The following is a 24,416-nucleotide window of genomic DNA, read 5'->3' as shown; positions in this document are numbered from 1 at the left end:
GTTAGCAAATAAAAAAATATTTCATTGGTTGACCGGTTGACCGGTTGGATTCGGGCAGGTGTAAAATAATCAACTTAATTGAATACTTTTTATATATAAATAATGGGTTTTAGGGTTTGTTTGTTTTTTTATTATGTTATCAATATTGACTTTTATTAGATTATGGTCATTTCTAATTAATTATACAATTTATAAATAACACTACTTTTTTTTCTTTTCTTTTTTTGTAAAGAAATGTTATTCAAACAAATACTGTCAGGCCTTGTTTGGAATGCAACATTTTGGATTCTCTAATGATCTTTTGAATTCTTACCCACCTCCAAACAAGACTTGGTCAATAATAGTCAAATAAAAATATTGTTTGTTTTTTTTGATAAATGTTATTAATTTTATAGTTTGACGGGAATTTGCCGAGATGACCCTAAAAATGCTCTTAAATGCTGCGGTAGTGATCATTTTAAAATATTATGACGAAATTATCCCGTTGCGGAACGCGAAGATGAAAAAACATTATGGTCAGTTTATAATTGCATTACTTCAATGGTGCCTTCGCAACGATTTTGCCCTTCGCGAGACTGTTTTGCCCAGTTTGATCTTGTTTAAAAAAATTTGTTCTTTTTTATTTTTAATTTTTTATCTATCAAAATTACTCCATTTATAAATATCTGTTACTTTGTTTTTGGTAAATAAATGTTATTATCACAAAAATTCACTTCTTTCTATTACCATATCAAACAAATCTTGAGGTCTTGTTTGGAATGCAACCTTTTGGATTTTGAATTCTTACCACCACTATACAAGAATTGGTCAATAATAGTCAAATAAAAATAATTTTCTTTTTAGGATAAATGTTATTAATTTTATGGGTAAGAGCTAGTTTGATCTTGGTTATTTTTTTTTAACTAAACTCCTATTTTCCTTTATTTATTTATTTTATTTATCTATCAAATTATTTAATTTATCAACTAAAATAAAAATATATATATTATTCTTTAATATTTTTTAAAAAATAATTTTAAATTATTGAATTTTAAGGGTATTTTAATGAAAATAACTTAAAAGTGTATATATGTATTGAAAGCATCAACTATGTTTTTTTTTACTTAATTGCTCTAAATATTTGGACGGCTCTAACAAACTAATATTACAATCAATTCAATTGAAGTGTAACCGGCCAAATGGCAAATGGGTGAAGCTCTTTAAAATGGATACAATAATTTAAATGATAATTTTTTCATTTAATTTTTTTTCTTATGAACTTAAAAAGAAAATAGATTAAGTAGCTGGAATAAATAAATAAAGATGACTCAATAATAGTTCTAAGATATTTTTAATATTCAAAGTCCCTTTTTTGGTTGTTGATCATATCCAACACATAACAATGGTGGTTGATGTATCCAACACATAACAAATAAGTTAGTTGAACTAGTTGTATGGGCACAAATTGACCTCTCAATTTAGTGATCTCAATATTTTGTTCATGTTTGAATACTCATATTTAAAACCTATAAGTTATGGATTATTATGCTTTACCACATCAAAATGTTTTATCTTCTATAAAAATAAAAAACAGTTGAAGTATAGGTCTAACTTAAAAACTCGAGTTTTTTTTTGTTATGTCATTTGTTAATTCAATTCTAAATAATAAATTAGTTAGATACAAATAAACTAAATCATTTTAAGTTTATATTTTATCAAATTATTAGACGACTACGGTAATTAAATATTCGACGTGTTTTTTTCGACGAGATAGTCTGCCAAAAAATAACCGGAATCCTTATCCAAATATATATGTTTTTGGATTGGTTTTTATATCAGTCGTCTCAATGCAAAATTTTCATAAATTACCCAACGACTCGGGCATTATTCAATGAATCTTAGTCATCCTCTACCAGAGACTCCATATATCAGTCACCCGACAATGCAAAAGTATGTGATTTGTCAACTTTTTTTATGTCAAATTGACAACATCTTGTCATTCATCTGTAACAAAATTATCGTGAATAATATTTTATCCAAAAGAATAAGATATCGGATAGAATCTTTTATTCTTAAAACTTCTCCAAACAAAAAATCATATAGAATTAGTTTAGCAAATAAATTGAAACAATTTCTCACATAAAAACTATAAAATTTTGTCAACACAACGTCTTTTTTAGTTGACATTTATTTATGTCTTACCAAAATTATAACTCTAACTTAACTGCAAAATCACTCACTTTGTATTTCTATGTCATTCTCACCTATAATAATCAAAACATAGCATGCATCACATTTATACTTTTAACATTCCACCAAAGTATCATCCTTAAATTATTTTTATACCCTTAATTATTAATGATGTTTTTAATATTTTATTCAATATTTACTTTGTCAACATTTATACTCGAAAGACATGTTTAACCTAAAAATTGATAAATATTTTTAAATATAAATTTAAATATGTTTGTTATATGAAAAACATGACTATATGAAAAACCAATAAATAATTTTTTTTTATTTAAAACATTTTCTAAAATACAGTTTTTATCTTAATCATCTTTCCTAACATCAATTTTCCCTATTCTTTCCCACAATAATTTCTTTAATCGGTATATATAATCAAATCTTGTATCAAGGTTATCAAGGATAGAAAGTAATTTGTTTATATTTTAAAACTTGTATTAATATTTTACAATTTGGAAGTTATTTAGTCTATTTTATAATATAATTTTTTTATTTTATTATTTACTTGTTCTTAACTAACTCACTAAGGTATGGTTGTTAAGGGACAAAAATTACAGATTGATTCTAACATTTCCATTAAAATAATAATAATTTACTTGTCCTTAACTCATTAAAAGCTCAAATTTTAAGATTGATTTTGGGTTTTATTGATTAAAATTTTACCTATTATATAATTTTTTTTTTCAATTTATCACTCAAATCAATCAAAATATGAAAATATTTTTATTATATTTTAAATAATAATATATTTATAATAATTTAACCAATTAAAAATTCAAATTAGCTCATTTCTTATCAAATAAGTTTTTTTTCTGAAAAACTTAGCAAAAGTCTTAAATCCCAACATCAAACAAGCTTAAAATAAATAATATAAAAAGGAAGAGGAATAATTAGAAGGTAAATAAATAAAATAAAACAGAGTAGAAAAAAAAAACAATTCAAAAATAGGTGGGACCTAATCATATATATATATTAATATATATATATATATATATATTTATATATTATAAATTAATAATTTTTGCTCATCAAGATGCACCTGGATAACAAAACGCGACTTGATTCACAAATGTTTCTGAATCATAAAAGTCTTAAGTTAATAATCAATAAAATAATATAATATTATATTTATTTTAAATAAATAGAGTCAACACCATAAAATTATCTTAACTAAATACTAAATAAATTACTAAAAAATGTTTAGAGTGTTTTAAATAAAAATAAATAAACTTGGGCATATTTATTTACAACTTATAATTATTAAATTAATAATATAAATGATTATAATTTATAATAATGACACTCATGGTAATATTAAAATACGTCAATAATATTATAATAATAACTTCAACCAAGTTGTTAGATTTTAACTCATGGTTGGTCATCCCTAGATGGAAATGTAGAAAAAAATAATTTAAAATATGTTTTTTCCAAAATTTGAAACATTCACCCACCTCACCCAATAAATTTATAAGGTATAAATGGGTTAGTGGGAGCATTTATTTATTTTATTTTATTTCTAAGTTGTTTTGTTATTTTAATATTAAATTACTATATAACTTTATATCATTTTAAAAATGTTATAAATAAAAGTTGAATAGAACGCGTTATTGATATTCAACCTCCGGCCGGACCTCATGGGACATTAGTCTAGAGTCGTTTACAACATTTGAAAAAAATTCAAACAATTTTTATATCATTTTCTTATTATCTAATTTTAGTCACACAAAAATTTATAAATAAAGTATTATTTAACAATATAACATGACTTATATGCTCATATCGACAAATGGTTGTCTAAGAGAAAAAAATAAAATATCGACATAAGTATTTTTTTTTAATTATGTCTCTCAAACGTATCATTAATTTTCATAAATAAAAAGTAAAAAAATTATTATTTAAAGTATAACATAATTTATTACTTGGGGTTACCTACTCTCAACTCTCACCGAGAGGGACAAAACAATAATATATATTTTTTTAAATGTTGTTTTTCCATAATTTATGTACTAAAAATATTTTAATTCTCTACTATTTTGTCCAATTTTTATTGAAAAAAACTATAAACATGTGAAAAAAACTTTCTCAAATTTATATAAGTTATAATTGAAATACTAGTATAGAATACATAAGGTTTATATTTGTGTAACACATACACTTGTTTATAGTGACCTAAATATTTAATTTGTTACTTAGATATTTATAATATATATAAAAGGTAATTAAACTATATATAACTTGAACCAACCAAGCTAAATAATTTATTTCTAAGCTTTTGTTTATAATTTTAAAACTCATTTCATAATTCATATGATATAAAATTCTTAAATTTTGTTATTATATTGATAATGTAGAAACTAATGAATGGAAAGACTTTAGGATATTTTTTGTAAAGAGTAATTTATATTGAGAGGTTCAATTATTATTGAAATTTAATATTATGAAGGTAAATTGATGTATGTCATGGATTAGTCCATTTTAAAAAAGTGCAAAGAATGATTTGAAATAGAGAACTAGAATAATTTGATAATCATAATAATTGAAAGAGATAAATTGTACAATAAATTCTCAAGGTTAAAATGTTTGATTAGAAGGACATAAGAGAATAAAGAAAAAGAAATAATTTTTTGAATTGAATTTTTATCTGTTTATTTATTTATTGCAGTGAAAAAGAAGTGAGAAAAATAAAATAAAAATGGAAAAAAGGGGTGATTTGAAAGTGAGAAAATAATAAGACTTTGAATTGACTTTTCTTAAGCATTTGTTTGAAAGTTTTGTTTTTAATAATGGGAGGATTAAGTATGCCATGTTCTAGAAGGTCTATTTTGATGGGCAAATACTATTTTCCTTTTATATTCCCATTGTATGAAACTTTTGAAACATTAATTATTAAATGATTCATGATATAAAAAATGAGAACAATTCTTTTGATTATAAAGTGTTTCAAACTTTTATATTTTCAAAAACATATATATTATTATGTTAATATTACCCAAAAATTAAATTTCTCTTTAATTCAAAATATTATTATAAATTGAAGCCGAAACCCTTATTCTCTTAATCAAGATTTTTGTTCAAAAACATATTTAGCAATCAACCTTTTTATATAAGATAATTGAATACAAACTTTAAATTTTCAAACAAATTAATCTTATAGAGTTCAATTTACACACACATCTATATATTATAACAATAATGTTAAAATTTATATTTATAAAATTATTGAATGACTTATAATATAAATATAAATATAAATATAAATATAAATAATAATTTAGTTTTCAAAGAGAAAAAATAAATATATAATAACTTTCATATACATATATATATATATATTCTATAAAATTATTGAAATATTTATTTAAAATAACTTATAATTGATATATAACTTAAAAATATATATGTATAGTAAAAACATTAGAATATTGTATTTCTTTTATATATAGAAAAGAAAAAAAAAACACCTTAAGAATAATAAATAGAATATTATTATATACCAACTTATAGGGATGAAAAAATAAATAAGCACATCTTATAATTAAATTCTCAACTGAGTTGAAACTTTATATTTATTGTAAAATAATTTATGATTTTTTTAAAAATTAATCAAACTATTAGTATTTTAAATTTTAAATTTTACAAATTTATAAGTTTTATTTTTACTTTTATGATTTTATACAATTTTAAAATAAAAATAAATAAATTTTCATTTATAATTATTTTTGTTGAAAAAACACTTAAATAAACTTTTATAGTTTATTTTGTAATTGTAATTTTTTAGTTTTATTTATTTATTAGATTTAAGATATTTTAAGTGATAATATTAATTAAACAAATTTAATTTTCATTTATAAGACCTTAAATGGAGAAGGGAAGTCTAGGTTATTCTAGTTTCTTTTAATATATATATTTTAAAATACTCTTAATTTAATATAGTGTTATTCTTAATAAAAAAAAATATAACCCTAATTCTTTTTTTCTTCTAAATTATTATAATTTATATTTGTCAGAATCCAAATTGTCCTAATGGACCATACATTTGAATTCAACATTAAGTTACAAACCAACATGCTATGCTATTAAGACATCCACTTTAGTTAAACTTGCCAAATAATTAATTAACTAATTCTTATAATTTTTTTTTTTCATCTGTGAGTGTTTTTAGTTCGAGATATACGAAAAATGAAAAAGTTTTAGAGAAATAATTAGAAAAAGAAATTTGAAATCAATTCTTATAATTTTTTGCATTAATGTGAGGTATTTTTAGTTCGTGATATATAATTGATAGTTTTACAGAAATGATTGGGAGAAAGAATTTGAGAGAGAAAATTGGGAAGGAAATAACAATTGATAGTTTTACAGAAATGATTGAGAGAAAGAATTTGAGAGAGAAAATTGGGAAGGAAATAACAGTGACCCGCAGTAATCTGATTGACAGAAAAAATAACAAAATTTATCTCTATTCTCAATCCTCCCCTTTATCATTTTTCCAACTAGTAATATAGTGACATATTATTTATTCCCTCAAATTCTCTCCTCTTATCCCTCCTTAAAGTTTTATTTTATTTATTTATTTATTATTATTATTATTATTATTATTTTTTGTATAACCAAAGTTTATATTGATTTAATTTTTTTGATATCACTACAACTAAACCATTAAAATATTAATCTGAAAGCCCATTAAAAAAAAAGGCCCACTAACAAAGAATCATAATTTTAGCCCTAAACCTGTATCATCTTCATCATTTCTTTATTATTCTTCAAAAACCTCAAGAAGAAATCTTTTTGAACATCTACAATGGAGGGAGCTGAAGAACTCCCTGGATTCCAGCCAAAATTCTCATACGAAGCTAAATTAACCGAACTATTGAGGAACATAACTTCCACTGAAGTCGAGTTATGCTCAGACTCCTCTAAAGAGTTCGTCAAGCTATTAAAAGGTGATTCAGGAGGCGAATTTCTACGAGAATATGTAAAGATTTCATCAAATTGCTCAGAACTTCTTCAAGCATGGAAGGTTCGACAAGGAAAAACTGGATTACATCACGTATTCACTTTGATTACTGCTATTTTCAGTCATGTTGAAGGAAAAAACGATGTTTCCATTAGTAAGGCGTTTTATAGACTTGCTCATTGTATTATTCAAGAAAAGTTGGATGATATTTATAAAGAAATTAATAGTAAAGAAGCTAAACATCAGAATGCTGCATTATTGTTGTTGGCTTCAATTGCTAGACGTGGGTCGGGTTTGGCTTCTGATTTGGCTAAAATCTTTGATTTTAAACTCCCTATTTTACCAAAGCTTGCGGAGTTTAGTAAACGTAAAGGAAGTATGGAGAAAAAGATTGGAAAGAATAAGCATTCTTCAACAAGGAAGTCGTTTGTTCGGTTTGCAATGTCTTTTCTTGAAGTGGGGAAACCGGGCTTGTTGAGGTGGGTGTTACAACAAAGGGAAATTTATTCTGGCGTTCTTCGTGGGCTTGGGAGTGATGATGATCAAACTGTTGTTTATATTATGTCCACATTGCGAGATAAGGTTCTTGTTCCAGAGTCGTTAATGCCTCCGGGTCTTCGCAGTGTTTTATTTGGTAGTGTTACTTTAGAGCAGTTAGTTGACATTTCTGGTCGCGGGCAGGATGGTGAGCTTGCTGCTGAAGTAGCGTATTCTGTCCTCTTGTTGGTTTGTACTGACCCCTCAAATGGTTTGATGCCGGATTCGAAGAGATACCCAAATCCATTAAGGGGGAACCCGAAACGATTGCTTGATCTTATGAAGAAGCTAAAAGCAACAGAAAATGAATATCATAGGGATCTGCTTCTGGCAATTGTTAAGGGTAGGCCCTTGTTTGGTTCAGCATACATGGATAGCTTTCCCTACCATCTTGAAGATCATTCATCATCAATTTGGTAAGTTTTTCTCTCCTTTGTCTTTTAAATGTCTCATACCATTTGCGAAATATTGCCATTTTAAATTGAGGTGATTTAGTTGGCACATATTTTTACTCATTATTTTTCTATTTTGATGGCGGAACTTATTGCAGGTTTCCTGCTGCTTCTCTGGCTGCAAATGTGATTTCCTCGGTGGGAATGAGCATCATTTTCGATGGATTTGAATCTAATTTGGGGTCGGATGGTCAGACATCTTCTATGAATAATTATTTCAGAAATCTCATAAGGTGCATTAGTCCTCGTTCACTCTCTAGATTGGTTTTGAATAAAGGGTTGCTTCATTCTGATTTCTATGTGAAGCATGGGAGCTTGAGGCTTGTTTTGGAGCAAGTTAGTTTATTGGATTCATTCCTTACTGTCGTAGAACAAAATACTAATTTCAACTGTCAAGCGATGCAAGAATGGGTGTCCCTAAAACAAGTGTGTCAGAATGAGATTAGGATTTTGCTCCCCGATCCTCAAGTTCTACTTTCATTACTATCTTCTCTGAGTGGTCACTATCAAATTCCTAATTCATCTTTGAAAAGACCAGACAATCCCGAAAGTAAACACAGTTATAATGGTAATGCTCGAAAGAAACAGAAAATTGATATATCTGATGATGAAATGGATATTCAAGTTGCTGGGATTAGTTCTCCTCTCAACATTGTTTCTCAATGCCACAACGAAAATATTGAAGGTTCTGACCATGAGCTGGACAAAAAAGATGATCAGGTGAAGCCTATTGAGGAGGTTTGGGGTTTACAGCACTGTTCGGAGCATGACATGAAACAAAGTGACGAAGATTCATATTTGTACTCCAAGTTGTTGGATGTTCTCAAACTCTATCTTGTAAGTTAAATAACTAAATGCTTGCTTTTGTGTCAAAATGACGTTCCCAATGCTTTAGGATAGGATGGTTCTTTTTATACTTTAATACATTAAGAACTCAAGATGTCAATAGGTTATTTTGATGTAAAGTATCCCAGACACATTTAAAGATGCACTTTGTTGACATTTTACATCTAGTTTCACTCATGACAGAAGTCTAGATTAAGTTAGAAAGGATAGAGAGGCTGTACTATCTTAAGTCTATGAGTTGAGGATTTATATTATAAATTATTCTTTTTCCTTTCTTAAGGCTGCACTTACTAGTAGTCTTTTCAACAACTGTTCCTTTTCTGTGGATATCTTTTCACCTAGTCAGGCTGAACTTTATTGTAAGCGTTTGACTGCCCCTTTCATGGCATACTTTCTTTAGAGAATGAGTCTAGACTTGATTGTTTAGGTTGATTATAACCAATTTATCTAAATTTCTGTTTGCTAAAAATTTATCTATTTGATTATATACAGAAGATTAACACAATTAGTTATGCTAAACATACATAATTGATCAGGAGATACTCAATCCCTAATTTAAGGGACTTCCTATTGTATATACAAGTGTGCTGTAATGAGTTTGATAAGAAAACTAAAATGAATTATTCACAGAAACTCACTTTCTAAATGGTCGAGTTGCTAGGCGTGGGCATCTATATGGAGCAATGTCTTTATCTGATTGTCCATAGACCTGTATTGGGAGATTACGGAGCATTGTTTTTGCCCCTATTTTTTGGGGGTTGGCAGTCTATTCAATGATAACCGCTTGAATACTCTGCAGTCTTAATTGAATGTATTTTCAGTTCTTAAAAACTATTTTATGTTAAGATTCTCATAAATCGTCAACGAATGGTCTTGTTTGATGTAACATGATTTTCTTGGTTTTGTGATCAATGAATGCATATTGAGCACCAGTAAATCTGGGAGCTTGTTTGATCTTGTTTTTTTGGGTTTGTTTTCCAAAAAACCTTGTTTGATAAAAAAGTAGTTTATTTGAGTTTTTAATTGATTTAATTACTAAAATGTCTTTTTGTATTTTAAATTTAATAAAAATAAAGTAAGTTATTATAGTATTTTAGTTGTTGAAATGAGTTATTTGATGGTTAGAAATTTAGAATGATAGTGATCTGATAGAGAGAGAATTTATAAATTATGGGTAAAAATCCCAAGAAACCCCAGAAAACCCAAATCAAACGAGGCCCCTGGTTAATTCAATCTACCTGAATTAATTACTATTTGAGAGTTTATTGAATGAATTTTCTTGCTAATTGTTCACAATGGCTATTTTGGTTGTTTGTTGCAGCGTAGAATTCCTACAGCATTGGACAAATCATTTGATTTCTTTAAACTGCTGCCTCCTAGTCCTTCTGCAATACCAACAATTGTTCAGCGGTCCCTTCTATCGTTGTTTGTAGAACTTATTGGGTATTCTCCCAAAAACAATATTGCTGTTAATATTCCACCGTTGATGTACAAACATTTGAATGCCTTCATTGATTTGATTCTTTATTCATCTACTGGGGACATAAAGGAGCAAGCAATTATACTGGCAGGGGCTGCCATGTTGAGCACTGGTGCATTTGATAGATGCAGAAGGGAAATTAATGCCTGGCTCTTGTTTCTACCTGGTTATTCTTGGCATAATAAGTTTCCTATTGACGGACGCACAATTAAAAATTTCCAGGCACTTTCTCCAGCTGTAGTATCTTTTTTATGTGATGCTGTTTCCTCAGTTGGAAACAACTTATTCAAATATTCTGATCTCCTGAGGTCCAATGCTCGTAGTTATGAAGGTGCAGGAGGTAACAAATATCTCATATCTTCATAATCTGTTTCCTGAAATGAAATCTCATGTCTTCATCTTTTGTTTTCTAAATTATCTCATCTGTATACTTATATATATATATTTATATGTTCGTTCAGTTTGACAAAACCTTCCCTCAAGACCCTTGTTAGTGAACCATCATTAATATGATGAAAGAATCATTTTTTGTTATGGCAGTAATTGCAAAGGAGTGTCAGACCAGAATTAACATTCTAGGAAGACCCATTATGGTTCTTCCTAGGGTATAAGGCTATAAGAAGAGTACTTTGTTTGGCAACCATGCTTGTTGCTGCATGTGTCAATTTGCACTTATGCTGAAACCACCTTGAGTTCTTCAACCGTGGAGACAATATTTCCACTTTCCTTCCACTCTGTATTGTGTCATTTCTAGGTTTCCAATCAGCTGACTTATTCAATACAGAGTTGATAACATGAACAAATAAGTAGATTACATAGATCAACCATATATACTACTTACTAGTTGTGAGGTTAGAAAGGATAAAAACCTAATTCCTATAAACTAGGGTTTGTCTCATTAGAAACTTAATTAGCATAATAAAGGATATACATCAATTAATTATTAAGGGCAGAACTATTAATAATAAAGTTTTAATCTTTTTTCACAATTCATCGAGAAGATAAATGATGAATGGCATTTTCTTTTACATTCACTAATGAGTATTTTTTTTCTTTTTGGAAGACGTATTGCCTGACTTTAGCTCTCTGGTCATTTGTGTTCTGGAGAAATGTATGAGGGTGCTTGCATCTAAATCTGGGGCCTTCTCTGTCTCCGATAAATTATTGATATCAATCTATGTTTGCTGCACATTAAAATATCTCTTGCAGACCCAGGTTAGCACTTTATACCTCAGCCTTTTCTCTTATGGTTTTATCCTAAACATTTCTTTAAAGTAATCTAAATTTTTACAGGTCGAAGCTGGTCTTCTGTCTTCATTGATTGAAATAACATTGTCTGAGAGGCTGGAGGATGATTCCTTAAAAACTGATAAGGCTGTAGATATGTCTGTATGGAAACCATTGAAGAATTTATTGCTCTTTTCAAGATCTATTACCAATCACAAGACCTTCCATTTTTGGACGATTGATAAAGGAGTGGTTTATTCTGATACTTCCTTTCTCGATGCTTTGAAAGAGGTCAAGCGCTTTTTGAGAACTGGGCTTGATGGTGATATAATTGGTACAACAAAAGCATTTGTGTTTGCGATGATTTCTGCTGAACCAGATGTAGTTATTCGGAATCTGAAGTCAATCTTACGTGTTTCAGAGAGTCTGTTGGGGGTTCCATTTTCTCTGTTATTTTCCGTGCTTTTTCTTGATGAAAATATTTTGATTGAACGTTCCATAATTTGGTCTAAAACATTATTTTCTGTCCTGGAAAAGTCTACTTGTTCAATTATTGATGGTGGAATGAATTGTGAAACACAAGGCGGTGTTGAAAGTCATGCAAATAATTCTGATTCAGTACCATCCCATCCATTCCTTAGACAGGTACCTTTCTATGTATTATTTCCTGCTGTTGTAAGTGATGGAGGCATATATCTATTGGAGCACAAAAATTTAAGAGACTTCCTTTGGTCAAAGCTCTCTGAATGGGCTAGCATTGATGTTATCTCCTGTATGCGGTTCGTTCTTTTCTGGTTGCATAAAGTACAAACATCATACAGAGTTAAACGACTGAATCAGCTTGAACAGCTTTCTGAAATATGTTTCACTTACCTACAAGGCATATTAAAAAAGGTAGCAAGTGAAAGTTCTGAATCTGATTCTTCTAATCATCTGCTACCTCAAAGTATTATTGAAGTTGCTCAAGTTATCTTTTGTCATCCTGTTACAAAGTTGGCTTTAGAGCACCCTCTGGGCAGTGTCAAGGAAATTCGTAGTCAATCTTTGGAGAGCAGTTGGGATGACATAGTTGGCTTAGGAGAGCAGTATATTCACAAGATGGACCATGATACTCTGCTTTTGCTGTTTGCATCTTGTGAAAGTGTGTTTCTATATTTAAACAGTAAACAATTTAAAGTTATTTGTGACTCTGCAAGTAAGCAGACTATTACAGCTTTTAAAAACTTGATCGGGAACTTGGATCTGATTTTAAGGGAGAAGTTTGATCAATTGGTAGCAAGTGGAGATTTGAAGCCCATTATTTGGATGCTGCAATGTTTCTTCTCCTTGACTCGCTTTATGTCTCCTTTTGAGTTACTCAATCTAGCTAACTGGGTCTTATCTAGGATTGACCTTAATGACACGTTAATCAGTAAATGTACTGAACACTCTTCCTTATTTATTGGGTTATCCATAGCTGGCCGCTCATTTGATATGCTCTCTGATTACTTGGAGAGGCCATACACAGAAGGAGTACCATATAATTTATGCTGGGACATAAACGAGAAGGGATTTGATGTGATCCTCTTTGAGAGTATTTTTTTTCAAGTAATTCAAATCTCCTTGACTTTTGAGCTAGATGCCGCATATCTTTGTCTACTGAAAGCTTTCAGTGCTATTAGCTTGAATAAGACTGTTCAGAACAGATTGCTTCCTCAAAGTATGGCCATACAAAATGTGTTATCATGTACTTCATCAAGCATTGTCTCTTCTTGCATCCATTCTGTCACTTTGATTAAATCCAGAGTGTTGTCTTGTCTGGTAGAAATGAGCCCCTTCCATTTGTCACTTTTCGGCCACTTGCTTTATAACAACATTACTGATTATTCTCTTCAGGGTCAGGTGGTTGGAAGAACTAGTAATCCTTCTCTTTCTGATGATCAGTTTGTCATGTTGTTGCCTGCAACTCTGTCATACGTAATGTCTGTTCCAAGTAATTTCCCAAAGCAGCTTTGCAAATGTTTAAAACACATAACGTCTTTCTATTGTAAGATCCTTCTGCATGGTTTTTCCAACTGGAAGAACTATGTTTCCACAGACCTATTTAAAATCAATTTTGTTAAAGTCCTGGAAGCATCTGCAATGGAGGTTAACCATATAGTTTCTGACAGTCTTTTGGGGAAGGCAATTGTTATGCTTCGGTATGCCTTTTCGTTGAATAAAGATTCTCTAAAACTGAAAAAGAGGATAAAACTATTTGATTCTGTTTGTCTGGAGTCTGATGGCCATGATGCTATTCTAGAAACTGACGCAAAGGAGCTTCAGCATATTTCCCTTGACAAGTCTTTGAACCTTGTAAATAGAGTTGTTGCAAAGATACATCTATGCAAGTTGCTTTTGTTTCCAGAATGTGACCCTATTGAGTCTCCAATCAAGGAAGATAATGTTACAAAAAATCTTAAGCCACAACTCTTGTCCTGTTTGGAGGATACCTCGAGAAGCCGGTTTATGGATCTTCTAATCAATTCTTGGCAGTTTATTGTCAAGATGTGTCCTACCGATTCAGTTGGATCTGAAGAAATGAATGCAAGGAAGTTCTGGATAAAATTTTTGGAGGCATTCTTGAGACAAAATATTTTGGAGTTAATGCAGAATCATGACATCAAAGTTTCCAATCTTTCCTTGACTCAAATAGCAAAGTTTTCTCTTCTTCATAGGTTTGGGGACCCTGAAACTTTAAAGATGCTCAGAGACATTGTTAGTTTGCAGTCTGACAGAGATTTGAGCATTACGGTGCTCCAGCTGCTGCTGGCACACTCAGAGTTCACAAATAGAATCCTCTCTTGCTCCACTGTATCTGGAAGGACTCATTTTGGCATGATATTTAAGCCAAACTCTAGCATTTTAAAGTCACTTGCTCGCTATGGAAATCAAAATACGGTTGATGAGACAATTAGCCAAGGAAATACAGAACAAATGAAGCTCTTGGAAGTAATCAAATTACTTAGAGTACTCTTTTATTTCAAGCAACATGAGTCTTCTTCTGATTCTGGATCAGATACAATCATAAATCTCAAAGAAATGCTTATTTTGCTTTTATCTGCGTATGGGGCAACAGACAGTGAGATTGACATGCAGATATACTGTTTAATACATGAAATTGAGTCTTCTGATGAGTCAATTTCTGTAAAGCTTGCTGAGGTGGATTACCTATGGGGAGAAGCAGCAACTAAAGTCAGAAGAGGACAAGATTTGGAAAAACAAGTATTGGATGGTAGTGAGAGTGTAGTTGAATCAGTTGGAGAGCAGCGGAGAAGACAATTTCGAGAAAACCATGCCCTTGACCCCAAATTATGTGCCAATACTGTGTTGCATTTTCCCTACAGTAGAACTGTTGAAGCAGGAATTCTATCCTTGAATAAACTTCAGCAGATAAATTCTGATGATACAGAAAAGGTACTTGCCAACCTCTGTTGTGTATAACTCATCCTCCAGGCTTGCTGTGGTTTAACCTGATATTTCCTATAGTTTGATTTTCTCGTCAGTAGTAGACTTTTTTTTTTGGGAAAAAGGTTTAGCACCATTTCAATAGTAGACTTTTTATGCATTATTTGATAATGAACTTTGGTTTGCTTCTATCTAGCTCAATCTAGAAGCCAACTCTTGGCTGTCTGGAATGGCTCATGCCTCATGGTTTGGCGAGATACCAATCCTGCATTCAAACTCTTCTTTTTAATGTCCACTTTGGCCTGCATCCAAAAATGGCTTGCTCTGCCTCTTTTGCCTGTTTTATTTTGAGTTCTTGTTAAAAAGCTGCTCCCATTTTGACAAATTTGTGTTTTTTATATGGAACTTTTACATTGTTATTTTCATTCTCACATAAAAAAAAACCAACTTAACAGATAGAGTAGTAGCCAGCAGCCACCACATGGATTTAGCAACATTGTCTTTGGATTTAGCTATTTTCAGTTACTTCTAAATCACAACTAGGTAGTTATGCCAGCAGCCACCACATTTTTTCTATTTCTTGTAGATTGACATAATTTGTATTTTTGTATGGGTCCAGTACTTTGATTCCATGGACAAGTGTTGGCGTCATCTTTGGCATCTTATTGAACAATACTATCCCTCCATTGTTCTAGAATTTAATTTCTTTATCTATGATTTCATTCATGCAGGGATATCATGTTAAAGATAAACAAGTAAAAACATACGATCCTGTTTTTATTTTTCGGTTTTCAATTCATAGTCTGGCAATGGAGTTCATTGAAGCTGTTGAGTTTGCTAGCATGGGTTTACTTGCAATTGCATTTGTTGGTATATCTTCGCCTGATTCTGGGATAAGAAAATTAGCTTATGAGGTGCTTGGAAGATTCAAGACTGCACTGGAGGTATTTTATCGTTTGTTACTATTTCTGCAGATGTATGCTTATTTTCTTGCTTTGGTGAATTCTAAATGATTAGGGAATATGTAAGTTTTCTAGTGTTCAAATGATGCAGAGTTTGTTTATAAATCTAATTGCCTTCACACCCACAAAAACAAAATGTTTAACCATTATCATAGCTTCTGTCTATTGGGCACAGCTGGAGGGGCAGTTGTGTGTTCATCACCCTAGGGTCAGAGTGGTCATGCAGGAAGTCTTGTAAATGTGGAACTTGTAGTCTTTTCTACTTTCCCCATAATTCTCACTAAAGATCCATTACTTCAGCATGATAAGAAGATTCTCTATTTCTCCATGTTATCTGACTAGTATATCTTATATAATTGAACCTTTTTAGTAGCATACTTTTTTCTTTCTTCTTCTTCCAAGTCTTGAACATGAGACCTTGATGGCATCAAACCTCAACCATCAGGCCATGTAAGAAATGGTGGTAACATACTTTTTTCACTTTGCCAAAAAATCAAGAAAAAACACATTTGGAAAAACTAATTTTCAACAAAATTTTCGGTAGCATTCTCTAAAAATTTGTCAAACAATCACTTTTTTTCATCCCCTTTTCACCTAAAAAATGTTTTATCTAATTCAATGACACTTTTCATATTGGATGCAAACATTATCATTTTTACTTGGCAATGTTCAAAATTGACTGTGATGGTGATCGTGACCAAATAACACTTTCCAAAAAGGTTCACTATGTTGTTTGAACATTTTGTTAGGATTCTATAGCATTCAATTACTCATAATTTGTATATCTTAAATTCTAAATGCCTTCTAAGTACATAATTCTAGGTTTAAAGGAATTGTTTTTTGTGGGTGGGTGGTGATTATCTTACTTTTCGCCTGGAATATGCTTATAGTAACACATAGTTTGTTGATAGAGGTTATAGATGTTTCCCCTAAATTTCCTATGATTTTTTCGTTTTCTTTCATATCTGAGGATTTTGTTCAATAGTCACAGAAAGGTCGAAAGGGAAAAGGTTTGACTTGCCTGCGGCTTTTGCTCACACATATACAAAACGGAATAGAAGAGCCGTGGGAGAGAATATCCTCTGTCACAGCAATGTTTGCTGCGGAGGCTTCTTTTGTGCTTTTAGATCCTTCACATGATCACTATTCTGCCATATGCAAGATGTTGATGCAGTCTTCTAAACTGACAATGAAGGTACAATTTTAATAACTTTTAAGAACTCTCCTGTTTTTCATCTCCACTCATGGTTTCTATTAAAGTAGATTTAGATTAAGTTGTTGTATGCCTATGTGTGAGATTATTATTCTTAACTTTCATCTCAGTTTTATTTCCAATTTGAGCACACGATGAGTTGATCTTCTTTGCTTGGTTGCAGGGTATACCTTTGTTCGAAGAATTGTTTTGGAGTAGCTCTGTCAAATATAAAGAAGAAAGGCTCTTTATACTTCGTCTACTTTATGCTGGGATGAGTTCAAATGATGATGCTCATATATATATCAGAAACAACATTCTTGAGACCATGTTGGGATTTTACACATTTTCAGACAATGAGTCAAAGGAATTGATCCTTCAGGTTAATAAATTGTCTCAATGTTTTTGAAAAATGAATTATTGTTATTTTTTAAATGTTAAAGTTTGTGTTACTGTTAAAGAATATTGTCATTTTTATACCACATTGAATTGGTAAAATTTATTGGTATTTAATATATTTTGGATAATTATCTTTAACCACTGAAAGATAACTCTAATGTTAATCGACCCGAATAAATCCATCCAAATGTTCCTCTAATTAAACTGGGTATTCTTCTACAATAATGAACTTGTTAAATAGGAGAACCTGTTAACATTTTGTTATGCATACACATAGCATGCTTAGAATTTCGAAGGTTATGCAAAGTCTAATACTTGTAGAACAGCTAACCTGAATAAACTGATTTGGATCATACTGTTTTATTAATGAGGCTTATGTAAACTGTATGCAGGTGATAAAGAAATCTATTGGGTTGCCAAAAATAGCCCGGCATTTGGTGGAGCATTGTGGTCTTGTTTCATGGTTATCGTCTGCTTTCTCACCAATTTGTGAAAATCACTCTCGGAATCTGAAAAATGATTCATGGAAGTTGTTGACAATTATGCTGGAGGTATGAAGATGTTCCCTTAGTTAAATGTTTAAGAGTTCAAATTTATCTTGAATTACTGCTTTATTTTGATTAGTGTTCAGGGTTAGACCTATTTGATTGTTTTCTAGCTTGCAATTCCCTTATTGTTGCATGCTTCTAGCTCCAGAGTTGTGGCATAGATACAAATTATGGTCAGATTCGATTGGCTGGTTTAATACTCTGATAGTTGTTGATTCTGTAACTTAAGCTGCCCTCTTCTCCAGATAAAATGGCCCATGTAAGCATCCGAATGTTGCAAACATCGTCTTCATGTTTCTTTACAGACACAAATATGATATGATTAGTGTCACAAATGGATTGATCATAGCTTCAACGCCATCATAGAAATTTGTCTTCCTAACATGACACATGCACATTTATCAAGTGCCAAAGGACCATAAATGTACCTTAGTTAGTGGAAAAAGCTAAATACAACAAAACCATAACGTTTTTGGTGACTTAAGTCATGAACACCAAAACAAAAAGAAAACAAAGCTCTAATCCTCTCGCGAACTGGAACATAGAATCAACAACCTAATACATCACATGTAAAGCGCTAAGCAAAAGAAACGAAGCAATCCTACAAACTAAATTTTGGCCTTCAGTGGTAGACAAGCACAAACAAAAAAGAAAGCACACAACAATGATCAAGCTAGCGTGTTAGCCTTGAAACAAATACATAACAGTAAGTTAGTAACTAACATTTAATAGTTCAATGCGACCTGGCTTGTAGCCCTAGATTTCATTATTTTCTATTTGTTTATTGTTATTATTGCATGGTTTAAATAATTCCTCATCAAGACACAAGAAAGTAGACATCTGCCTAATTCATGTAAGTTTATCAACTAGTATATTTTTGTCATGAATCTTACAATTATATGTATCAATGTATCATGAAAACTGTTGACTATAATAGTATGCATGTTTGTCATTGTTACTGCATCTCCATTTATCTTTCTGCAGGTTAGTGGAGAAATCCAATAATTATTTACTCTTGTAAAATGCCCTCCTTTTCAAACTGCGATGATTTAACAGTTTCCCTTATTTCTGTATTTTTGTCTAGATTACCAACAACATTCTTTCATCGAGCAACATCTGTGGATGGTTGCAAAAGGCTGCACTTGAACAGCTTTCAGAACTTTCAACTCATTTATACAGATTCTTAGTGCATGGAGGCTTGAAAAAAGAGAAGGCCAATGTTATTGCTTTAATTCTGCAAGTGCTATTGTCAACCACAGAGATATCACAGAAAAGAGAAATTTACCAACCACATTTTACCCTGTCATCCGAGGGGTTGTTCCAAATATATGAAGCTATTGTTGCATGTGAAAGTGGAGAGCATGGTCGTATGGAAGAGTTAGGTCTTAAAGTTGTACTTATGTGCTCTCCTCCTACATCCATATTGAACACGGTATTCCTCTATAGACTTCAATATAACTAACTGTCTCCCCATTTATGTTTTTGAACATAAGGAGATGCTTTAATTGTTTAGTAATTAGTGTTTTCCCAGAATCCTATTACACCAATCAAACCAAACCAAAACTTGATCTAATCCACCAAGTAGAAAAATGTAAATCTGTAATGAAGCTACTCTTAATCCAAAATCAATGAATAATATAGAGATATTCAAGACAAAAGGGCATATGTTATGATAGTTAAATGTAGTTTGCATCTAACCAACAATAGAAAAATGTGATAGTACTCCGGTCATGCTACTTTTTACAAACTTCAGGAGTACGATATTAATAAATGTAAGTCTACCAATTTTCTAGTCTCAAAACCCTGCAATGATGTGAAACCTTTCTAAGTGTCTTACTCCTGCAAACATTTCTAAGTCCTTGAATCTTGATGTGATATAGTTAATGGTAAAGCCCCACTAAACCCTGAAATTAAGAATCACTATTCTCCTTGTAAATTATAAATGAGTTGCTAGTGTGCATTAATCTCATAAAGTTGAGTAAAGTCGGGCTCATGATGTAGTTTTTTCTTGATTCTCCCTTTTCTGAAACTGTTGTTCCTTGTTCTTGTCAGCTTGTGTTCTATGTTCTTGTATATTATAGAATCTCTTGTACAAAAAATCAATCAAATGAAAAGCAGTTAAGGTAACAATCTGCTGGATATATTGGATTGGTTAATTATTAAACACGATTGCAGCATCCATGTCATCTCTTTTATTATGTTGGTTCTCACTTTGTAAGAGACTTGTGCTACATATTATCCAGATACAGGCAATTGAATTTATATTTACAAAAATGGTTTTGCTGTTTTTGATATTTACAAGGACCCGGAGAAGTGTTCAAAGTTTGTCATGTGGGCAGTTTCAGTTGCTTTGCAGTCAAACTCAAGGAAAACACAATGTGTCCACATTCAGCCTAATCTGTTGAAAGAGGAGGAAGTGTTGTCTGAAGATTCTTTAGCTTCTAAACTTCTGCGCTGGTTAACAGCCTCTGTTATCCATGGGATGCTTTCTTTGAAATTTAGTGGTTCTGTCTCTAATCATCATGATAATAAATCAGACTTGAGACCTCTTAATTCGTTGATGCAACTAATGGAGAGAAGATTAAGAGAAAATTTGTCAGACTTTGGTTGTGAAGATGTTTTTGCAGCATCAATTTTACATCTTCAACTCCTCTGCGCAGACCCTGAGGTTCTCCCCTCAGTCGTCTGGGCACTTTCTCTCCTACGTATCCGTGAGCTCTCAATTATTGCAGGTTGGTACAAATCTTCTGTTGATAACCATCACTTTGTTTCATACCATCACACTAATTACTTATTTATTTCATATAATACAAATACAGAAAAGTTTTTCTTTATTGAGCCTATTTAGAAACTAGTATTTTGTCACAATCTCCAGTCCAGATTGTAGTGTGATTTTGTTGTTTCATTTGGTATACAAATTATTTCTTAGATCTTTAAAAAAAAATATTCCTTAGATCATGATTCAAAGTATAGTGTAATTCTTTTTATTTGATTTTGTATAGAGATCTTTTTCACAGATTATCATATTATATTTATGTATCCAGATTATAGTGTGATTTTTGTTGTTTCATTTGGTATACCAATTTGTTTTTAGATCATGATCCAAAATATAGCATACCTTTTTCTTGGTTTAGTTTGGCATAGAGATTTCTTTCATGATCATCATCCGATAATTTTTTAGTTCATTGCGATATTACACAAACATAACATATGTAGATTTTTCAGATCGTGATCAATGTGAATTTTTTTATAACAAAAACGGTTCATTGTTTGTTTCAAAATAGGATTATTGTAGCAAGACATGGTTTAATGAACCTGGAAACTATAGAAAACTTTTTGGTTTTATGTACTACTCAAATATAACCATTTCTCTTCATGTTTTCAGAATCTGCTAACTTGATTGATGCTGAGAGTTCTTTGTCATCAGTTTGCTCAAGAATCAGCTGTCCTGTTGAAGCAAATCCTAACTGGAGATGGTAAGCCTAATTTTGAAAATCCTTGTATTTATTAAGTTTCTTTGTCATTTAATGATGTCGGAGTAAATGAAAAACAGAGACAAACTGCCCTCAAACTTATATGCAGAGAGATCCAATAACTTAGAATAAACCCTAAAAGTTTATAAAATGAATCCACCTCTAGTAGCTTTAGATGACAAGAGGCTTGGATTAAGGGGGGTTACAAACAGTAGTTCTCAAGTTAGATTTTCATTCAAAGATTCTGGATTAACTAGAGTGAGAGAAGTGTGAATTATTGTGCCTATTTGGAAACTGTATTTTATTTGTCATAATTCTTAAAGACCCTTTATAGCCTTTGGAAAAAATCTAGGTTATGAAATCAAAACTGTTTGATGAAAAAATGATTTTTTTGGGATTTTTGAAATTTTATAAAAAATAAATTAAAGATATTTTAGTTAATGAATTAAATGATTTGATGGTTGAAAAAATAAGTATTAGATAGAGTTTTTTTAAAATAGTTGAAACCCAAGATCAAACAAGAAGGGGGTTATAGTAAAGTAAGCTATTTGGGTAAATACTTTTAAAGGGTACTGCCGTCTAATAATAATGATATATATTTTTTTTTAAATAAAGGGGTATTTTGGTTAATGTTTCAGATAAGAAGATAGTTGGTTATTTGAAAATTATCTAAATAAATCCAACCAAATAAGGCCTTAACTAATTAGAGATTGCCTCCCTTAACCCACTAATTCTAATCCAACAATTATTCTATATTGATTTAGGCCTTAACACAATTAAACATAGATATTGATTTTATTGTGCCCTAATGTATACTTTGTTTTATGATTTTATTGGTGTAGGTTATTTGATCAAGCATGGAAGGATCCATCAACCATTATTACCGACACCGAGAGGATGGACGAGTTTCATGCTTGCCAAACTATGTTAATCCTGATATCAAACTCCATTAGAAGATCTTCAGGCGACGATAATAGTAGTTTATCACATCAAGACATGACTCTGTATTCAAATGTATTTAAATGGGAAAGAAGTTTTCTAGAAAACGAATGAGAATATGTTGTCATCTCAATGAGTTTTGGCCTCTTGTTTGTTGTAGATGTTATTGATTGACACTCCACAATTTTGCAGAAATATGATTATGTAATAGAAGTAGATTTTAATGATTAGAAAAGTTGATATAATTTGGTGTATAATGGTCTTTTGCCCTTTGTTACTTATAATTTGTCAACTCTTTTGCTTGTCATAGAAATTGTGGACCTCATACTTTTGTTATAATAGCTTTAGAGGTTTCGAGACCATGGGACTATATTGATTCGTTTGATGGTTAGTAAAGGTACGTAAGTAAAAAGAAAATGTAAGAATTTTAAATGCTAATAAGATCAATTTTTGTTTTATCTTGTAGTAGTCTATATTTTGAATATTTATATTATACACGTATATAGTTTAGACGTTTTTTAAAATAATTATATTATACGCTAATATAGTTTAGACATTTGGACAATTTTGTTTATATCCTACTTATGATTACATGCTAGGCGACTTTTGAACCTTGTCTATTAAATTCTATATTCATTATTTAATATATGAATGTATGAATTATTATCAGTATTTGTATCTACGTAGAAACAAAAATAAAGTTTTATAATTAAATAAATATATAATTATAAGGTATAAAATCTTGAAAATAAATTAAGAGATATTTTTTAAGTAGTTTATTTTTATTAAAATAAAAGTCTAAGGATTAATTAAAATAATAAAAATTATTTGGAGTGATAGTGATAAAAGCTTCTTACAAAAAAAAGATTGTTATTGATTTATAAATTTAGAAAAGTTAATCATAAATAATAATAAGAGGAGGGATAAGGGAATTTGAGGAAGGAAATGGGGAGGGAATTATGTGTCACTCTAAGTTGAAAAAATGATAAAAAGTGAGGAGAGAAATTTTGTTATTTTTTTGGTTAATCAAATTAGCCATATCATTCCTCCCTCAAATTCCCTCTTTCATTCATTTCTTTTAATTCTCTAATAATAAAGGAAATAAATTAAAAAAAACTAACATATTCTAATAAAATAATATATATTTATTATTATTATTAATTAAGTGTAGATCACCTAATCTATTTATGATTTGTGTGTAAATTCTTTAGAATAGACTAAAAGTCGCATTTAAAAAAAAATACTAAATAATGTAACAAAATCTTGATATTAAATTATATAACAAATTTGTAATAATTAAAATTTTAATGAAAAAAAATTCAAAATCTTACATTTTAAGATAATTCAAAAATCTTATAACATTAGTGATAAGTAAAATAAGTGGAATAAACCAATTAAACCGTTTAATACGGGTTTGTCCTAAATGATTTATTTTGGATTAAAATTAATTTTTTCTCTCTCTCTTTCTCTTTATCACTTCAATCATTTCATTCATCTATTTAAAATAACATTTTATCCTTACCAATTTTTAAAATTTTAAATTATTAAACTCTATTAAGTAGTTGCACGCTCTGTCATTTTTAACAACAGGAATTAAATATTCCTGTCCCACAACTAATTCTACCCAAATCAACTTATCCATATTTCATACAAGTTTTTCTATCATTTTAACCAAAATAAATCAAATAAACATATTACTTTAATTGAATGACTCAAAATATAAAATAATTTCTCATTCTTTTTTATTTTTAA

At 30.2% G+C, this 24,416-nt stretch overlaps 1 protein-coding gene across 1 annotated transcript; it reads left to right on the top strand.

Moving 5' to 3' along the window:
- Nucleotides 1-7,011: 7,011 nt before the first annotated feature.
- LOC124941814 lies at nt 7,012-22,909 on the top strand. The gene is made up of 13 exons (XM_047482166.1): nt 7,012-8,136; nt 8,271-9,009; nt 10,340-10,838; nt 11,562-11,713; nt 11,792-15,160; nt 15,883-16,095; nt 17,099-17,308; nt 17,490-17,687; nt 18,097-18,255; nt 19,337-19,684; nt 20,555-20,984; nt 21,638-21,728; nt 22,568-22,909. Exons 1-13 carry the CDS (start codon nt 7,028-7,030, stop codon nt 22,776-22,778), a joined length of 7,728 nt encoding a protein of 2,575 aa, XP_047338122.1. The 5' UTR covers nt 7,012-7,027; the 3' UTR covers nt 22,779-22,909.
- The last annotated feature ends 1,507 nt before the right edge of the window (nt 22,910-24,416 follow it).

The sequence above is a fragment of the Impatiens glandulifera genome, chromosome 6, assembly GCF_907164915.1.
Source record: "Impatiens glandulifera chromosome 6, dImpGla2.1, whole genome shotgun sequence".
NCBI lineage: Eukaryota > Viridiplantae > Streptophyta > Magnoliopsida > Ericales > Balsaminaceae > Impatiens > Impatiens glandulifera.
Note: the sequence above shows the minus strand (reverse complement) of the source record. Positions and strands in the feature narration are given on the sequence as shown.

Coding starts and splice junctions, on each gene's coding strand:
- LOC124941814 (XM_047482166.1), top strand. CDS start 7,028: ATGGAGGGAGCTGAAGAACTCCCTGGATTCCAGCCAAAATTCTCATAC. Junction 8,137..8,270: donor GATCATTCATCATCAATTTG/GTAAGTTTTTCT, acceptor AACTTATTGCAG/GTTTCCTGCTGCTTCTCTGG. Junction 18,256..19,336: donor TGTTGACAATTATGCTGGAG/GTATGAAGATGT, acceptor ATTTTTGTCTAG/ATTACCAACAACATTCTTTC.